At 44.6% G+C, this 6,778-nt stretch overlaps 1 protein-coding gene across 1 annotated transcript; it reads left to right on the top strand.

Annotated features, from left to right (window-relative positions):
• The first annotated feature begins 3,674 nt into the window (after nucleotides 1-3,674).
• LOC120658849 (probable E3 ubiquitin-protein ligase RNF144A-A) lies at nucleotides 3,675-6,102 on the top strand. The gene is made up of 3 exons (XM_039937001.1): nucleotides 3,675-3,946; nucleotides 4,552-5,581; nucleotides 5,661-6,102. The coding sequence occupies exons 2-3, from the start codon at nucleotides 4,620-4,622 to the stop codon at nucleotides 5,752-5,754; spliced, it is 1,056 nt and encodes a 351-aa protein (XP_039792935.1). The 5' UTR covers nucleotides 3,675-3,946; nucleotides 4,552-4,619; the 3' UTR covers nucleotides 5,755-6,102.
• The last annotated feature ends 676 nt before the right edge of the window (nucleotides 6,103-6,778 follow it).

Below are 6,778 nucleotides of genomic sequence, written 5' to 3' on the forward strand. Positions count from 1 at the left end.
CGACAGTGACCGACGCGACGCTATACTGGAAAGGTCCCCTTCGGGGGTGCAATTTGTATAGGAAGTGTACCGAAAAAATCTCCGAATTGGTAAAATGTTATCTTCGAGTAGAGGATAGTGGCAAAAAATTAGGTTCCATTCTAAGGATGGCAAACGACGAGCAGGTACAATATGTAAGAATGACAAATAGTTAAATAACCCTATCTCTCTCTCTCTAGGGCAGTCGTTTATAGAGTAGTATTTTATCTATATTAACTCATAAAAGAGCCGGGCTTGCTATTTTTCTTTTATGGAAGTGTAGAAAAAACATTTTTATCTAATTACCACTAGGGCATGATGGAAAAATCATAACTAATGCTAAAAGCATATACTGGTGCTGAGATTTTTAGGTGATGTGTATTTCTGAGTAAAGAGTTTACTATAAAATTGTCAGGCCAATTTATGCACCAGGTAAACCAGGAAAATTCATTGAAATAGTTATTCCTATTAACCCAAAAATAATTCCCCAAGCTAGACAATATAAATGCTGGTGATGATCTTTTAACTGAAGATTAGATTTCTTAAGGTGAGCTTGTGGTAAATTTTCCATAATTAATGGAGCTACACAGCAAGCATGAAAAATAAGGTTCATTTCTAAAGCATGTGTAAATATAAATTCATACAAAGTAAACTACCGAGTTCCAGAAGCTCAAAATTTATAGGCATGATTAGATATTCAACTAAGGGCTCCAAAAAAAATCAGATTTTTTCCAGCAGATAATCTATTTTTCCCTATTTATCACTATTCTTCTTGGCATAAATTTGTTAGGTAAGATAGGTATTTTTAAAAAGATTCCACATTTTTCTATAGCTTCATGGAGACTAACTAAGCCTACTATAAAAAATTCAGCTCCAGAAACATAATATAACAACCATAATAAATAAATCTACCAAGCTCAAGAATAAACCAAGATCTACTCAAACCTAGAGTTAAGTATGTCCATTACCCTTCCAAATTTTACACATAGCTATCTTAATAGTAGGTATCATACTGTAAAAAATTTACAAGCATACATACATTATAACATGCTGCACAAATATATGTACCACTTCCTTGCCTAAAATAAGATTTATCAAGAACTAATTCTAGGGAACAGTAATGGATCTGAAATGTTTACCCCAACACTATAATCACACTTATATACTACTATAAAAATTTCATAGCATGAAATGGCTCCAAACATTAGTTATGAAAAATACGAGCACAACTAGCCTTTAAACACTATTAGGCACTATCCCATTTCTACAGCAAAAATTTCTAACTAACACTTGTCATATTATGGTTCCAGAGGTAGAGATTTTGTTAAGGATTCCAAAAAGTCTGCATTTGCCATTTTATGATGTTTCTACAATTTTTAATTGAATTTACAAGTTCACTGTAAAAGGATAGCAAACAAGATTTAAAATTGCAACGGGTCTCTGGATATTGCGGAAATCCCCTAGAAAGAATTGGGGACTCGCAAATCGGCCCTTGACCGGAGTTAAGCAGGGGAGCGGCCTTAGCCGGCCGAAATCCGGCGGGAGAAAGGCTCGACGGCGGCAATCGAGGGGTGGAGAGGCAAGTGAAGGTCTCAAGCTACCTTGGGATCGGTTTAATGGGGTGGGAGGATGCCGGGAAGGGGGTCGTCGGCGATGGACAGGGGCGGTGGAGGTGGTGCTCCGGCATGCAAGGGGCGGCGATCTTGGGCCGGTGAGCTTCAGTGGTGGGGATCTCGTTCCCGGGCTCCGTTAGGGGCAGAGGGAGGCCGTAGGAGGGTCTCCACGGCAAGCTCGGCTTGGCGGCGGCTATGGTGAGTGGCGGGTGGTGTTCTGGGCGGGGAAAAAGCTGGGGCTCGGCTCTCTAGTGCGCGGAGTAGAGAGGGGAGAGGGAAAAGCTTCTATGTGAAGCAAATGAGGGGGAGGGGGCTTGGCAGGGGAGAGGCACGGGAAGGCGCGGCGCTCGGTCGTCCCCGGTGGCGTGTGGATAGGGCTTGGCGTGCGCAGCAGGGGGTGGAGGCCGCGTTGTAGCCATGTAGCGGCGAGGAGGGGCGGTGATGGGATAGGGCGAGGCGCGCGGTCATTGGGGTGACGGGCCGGTGGAGGGCCGCCGACGTGCAGTGCGCGCGCGTAGATGATGGCGATCGCGTGGCGACTGGCGAGCATGCCGCGGCGATAAGGGGCGGTGCGTAGGGCGTCGTCGTCGCGTGCGGTGGGCGAAAGTGCGGGGTTGGGCGAGCGGGGCGGTGGCCTGGGGCGGGATGCGGTGGCCTGGGGCGGGATGCAAGGCCGGCGGCCAGGGCCCGGCTTCGGCTAGAAACAGGGTAGGGGAGGGAAAAAGAAAAAAGAAGGAAAGAAGAAGGAAAAAATTTGACCGGGTCAAATTCAAATTTTCTCAAAATTTCACCAAGGAATTCGAAAATCTCCAAATATAAAAGTTGTTCCAAATTTAATTCCCTACAACTATCGTTTTAGCCAAAAGTTTATTTGAGCAACGGTTTGAAAATTATTTTCAAAGTCTATTTAAAAGATAATTTGACTCTTTGAAAACCATGATTTAAAAAACTTGTCATTTCATGTGTGAATTTTTTTTTCTCTCTAGACAAGAGTGACATGCATATTCAATTTCATATATATTTTTTATTGGATTGTGAGTTTAAGGATTGATTGCCAAAATATATATACATGGGCACATACACACATACATGCATCTATTTCAATTCTTCTTAGTTAATGATGCATGATCCTATATTTAATTTCTCTGCTTAGCATTTTAATTACCTAGGGTGTCAGAGGAGCGAACGTTGTGGCAAGCACCGGATGATCATGTTGCAATAGGTATCTTATGATGTTATGATGTTACAGTAAAGACTTCTGGAATGTTGAGTCTGCTTCATGTAGATGTTGCAAAAGTATATCTAGATGTGGTGTTATTGTATTTGTTGCAAGTGTTTTATCTGGATGTTGCAAGTGTTTTATCTGGGTGTTGCATCTTCAATGCGAGATTTGAATGTGCCATGCAACATAAAACAGATGTTGCGGTGGGTTTTTTTCTCGTCATCAACAGATGACTAACAGCTTTTTTCAATATTTTCTGATGTCGCAAACGGTGGTTTTCTATGTTGCAAATGTTTTCGTTCTATTGCGGACGTTATTATTTGATGTTGCGTTGGACCGATGGAGCGTCCAATGGGAAAGTTCCCATCGAGCGTCCGGACACTAGTAAGTCCTAAAAGATAACCTTGTAGAGATTGCCTACTAAATCTTCTTAAGATTACATGACATGCATTGCCTTATTATTTATAAGACGACACCAATATACTTTACCTAATATACTTTACCTAAAGAGAGACTTGAAAATTTTGATTGAAAATAATGTTTTTTCATATTCGAACCAAAATAAAATATATCTCGTTAACCATCTGTAAAATTTCCAACCCGTTGAGTAAAACCTTCAAATGACGTTTCTCTATTTATTTAACCGTCACCCATAATATTTCACACGAACTTTGTACAAAATATCGTCGAAATAAAGAACACTTCGTCCAAAACAGAGTTTACGATTCATGTCACGTGTGACGCAGGTGCCCACCTTGGCATCCAAAGGATCAGGACGTTGCATTAAAGTGGTGGCGACTCCATGTATCCCGATAACCTCGGCAACAGGCGATCTGCTTTACTGCTCCGCTTCGGTCCCCGATCCCACATACATTCCCCTATTTCTACTGCCGCGCGTGGACGGCGGACCTTCTCCCCCGCCCCGCGCGCTTGAGCGCACCCTCTCTGCTGTGCTGTGATCCAATCCAACCCTTGCTCCGCAGGTGTCGACCGCCGCTGCGCGCAAGCGGCCGGACGCGTGTGCTGCGCCGCCGATGCATTCCAAGCTTCCGTAGCCCACCGTTATCGGCCACACCGGAGTTAGCAAGTACTGGTACGTACTGAAGAATTCGCGGCTGGGATCCTTCCGTCGCCGTGATGTTGATGTAGCATTTTCCCTTTTTGTTCAATAGACTATCACAGCGAGTAGGGGTGGTGTTCGCCGGCGGTTGCTTTTGTTTAGGATGCGTTATGGTCACCATTTGGTGTGCGCACACAGCGCACTCTAAATGTTCGATGATATGCTGCAAGGAGCTCGCCCGCTCTCTTTCTGGCTACCGTTCTCTAGCGGTTCAAGCCAGTAAGCCATGACTTTGACAGGACATTGTGGCAGTGAGTCCGCGTGCTGGGCTTCCAATTTATGGGAGGCGTTCTCCATCCAAGTCAGGGCACGCATACAGATTTCAACCAGTAGTTTGATGATAGGGTGATAAGAGTGAGAGGACTTTACTGCCTGCTCCTTTTTTCTGCTCTTTTGCCTTCCTGCTCACTTCTAGTTGTACTGGTAGCAGGCCGTCAGGTTAGGGTTGCTTCATATTGCATCTTTAGTTTTCATCTTTCATGTACTTACCATTTCTTTTGGATCCTGTAGTGTTTGCCTGTTCTGATATTTTCTCTCATTTTATCAAGAGAAGTTACTCACTCCTTGAATTTCCTCAGAACAGAGACCGTGGCCAGGTATTGATCAGGTTCAACCGAGAGAGCAGCAGCGCAACACAACAACAACAATGCTGGACCTGGTTGCTATGGCAGCTGATGATTCTGCACTGGCTGAGGATCTGCAGGTTGAGGAGGTTCTCCAATTCTCGACTCACTTCAAGAGTGAGAATGTCTGTGCAGTTTGCAAACAGGTGATCCAATCATTGGAAGCCTCTTGGAAACCTGACAATTGTGACCATGTCATCTGCATTGCCTGCTTCTGCCAATGCACGGAGGCCACCGGGCTGCCTAGGTGTGCAGTGCCTTCTTGTGAATCTTTGTGCCAGACAAAGACGCAGCTTGAAATCAGGGTGCCTCATGGCACCGTGATCTCAATCGAAGACATGGACAGCCGCAATGGGAAAAAACCACTCGATGGCATGCCCCAAGAGCTGGGGCAATGCTCTCACAGTGCGGATGCAATGATAAGCAGTGAGTTCTACTGTTCCATTTGCATGGAGACAATGCACATTGGGGAATTCTTTCCCATTGACGGATGCACACACACCTTCTGCGTCAGTTGTGTGAGCCAGTACATTGCTGCAAAGGTTGAGGAGAATGTATTGTCTATTGGCTGCCCTGACCCAGGGTGCAAGGATGGTACGTTGCACCCAGAAGCATGCCGTGATGTGATCCCGTTGCAGCTGTTCCAGAGGTGGGGTGCGGCGCTCTGTGACTCATCATTGGGGGAACTCAAATTCTACTGCCCCTTCAAGGAGTGCTCGGCTCTGTTGGTTGATGATCCTGGCCATGGTGAGACGGTGATAACAAATGTGGAGTGCCCACACTGCTGCCGGATGTTTTGTGCCCAGTGCAAGGTTCCATGGCATGATGGTGTGACATGCACAGAGTTCCAATGCCTCGGGAAAGATGAGCGGGGCTGGGAGGACCTGATGCTGAGGAAGGTTGCACAGGAGAGCAAGTGGCAGAGGTGCCCCAAGTGCAAGATGTACGTGGAGAGGATCGCGGGCTGTGTGTTCATCATCTGCAGGTACTAAAGTTTGCAGATCAAACATACAGTTTTGCACTGAGCACAAATGATGACGTTTTTCCTTTCTTCCAATTTACAGGTGTGGGCACTGCTTCTGCTACCTTTGCGCATCCCCAATGTCTAGGGATAACCATCATTGCAAGACCTGCAATCGAACCTGGAGAATGGCCTGAAGCTACCTAGCCCTAACTGAGGGAAGGGAATTCTTAGCTCTGCCTCTACTAAATCTGGTTGATTGCTGTTATGACTGTTTTGATTATCTCTGGATCGTGCAGTTCCGATTTGATAAGTCGGTATCAGAAGTAGCACCGGAGTCTATTAGTAATAATAACTAAAGTGTGGTTTAGGATTAGGAAATGACATCACAAGAGTGAATCTTAGTCTTGCAACCTTTTGGAATGGCTGACATCTGAAGGTGCTGTCCAGTTTCTAGCAATTAGGAAGTAGTATCATGCTAGCTTGCAAGGCAACTAGGTATGTTGCTTTTGAGAAATCATCCAGCATGCGGCGGGAATTTCTTATGAACTTCTAGATATTTTCTGTAAGAAACTGTTGACACAAAAATCAACACACTGGAATCCGAGAGCAAATGTTCGCCAAGCACGGAAAAGTCAACCAAGCGTGCCAGTCAATTTGACCTGAAATTGACAAGGGAGAAAACAAAGTCAAATTCGAGAGCGTATCGGCTGGGATTCCGAATATCTCTCAGATGGACGTATCGGCAAGCTTTGCCGATACTATAGATGACAAAAAGATATTAAATGCAAGGATGTAATAAACGAGCGTATCGGCAGGATCAGCCGATACACTAAACGACAAAACTGGCTTTTGAACAGCGGATCGTGTTCTAAACTATGAATGTGTAGCTCAGATGATGTGAAGTTAAAAACAGATCTAAACCGGTTTTTGAGATAACAAAAATGTTACTCCAAAACCTAAAGTCGATCTAATATATTTTTAGCTATGATAATGGCCAAAAAGCATAGGAAAACCTACAAATCTAGCCGATATCAATAATTGGTGAATAAATCTAGACGAGACGACAGCGATACGCCCGGAGGTCAAAGTCTAGATAAACTCGATAACTTTTGAATAGATTTGAATGAAGCCACAACGATGCGTCCGGTAGCTAAAACTCAAATATACTCGGTAAAACGAAAACTCACCAGCAAATCAAGTCGCTCGAATATGAGGCGT

This window comes from Panicum virgatum, chromosome 2N (genome assembly GCF_016808335.1).
Source record: "Panicum virgatum strain AP13 chromosome 2N, P.virgatum_v5, whole genome shotgun sequence".
Classification (NCBI taxonomy): Eukaryota; Viridiplantae; Streptophyta; class Magnoliopsida; order Poales; family Poaceae; genus Panicum; species Panicum virgatum.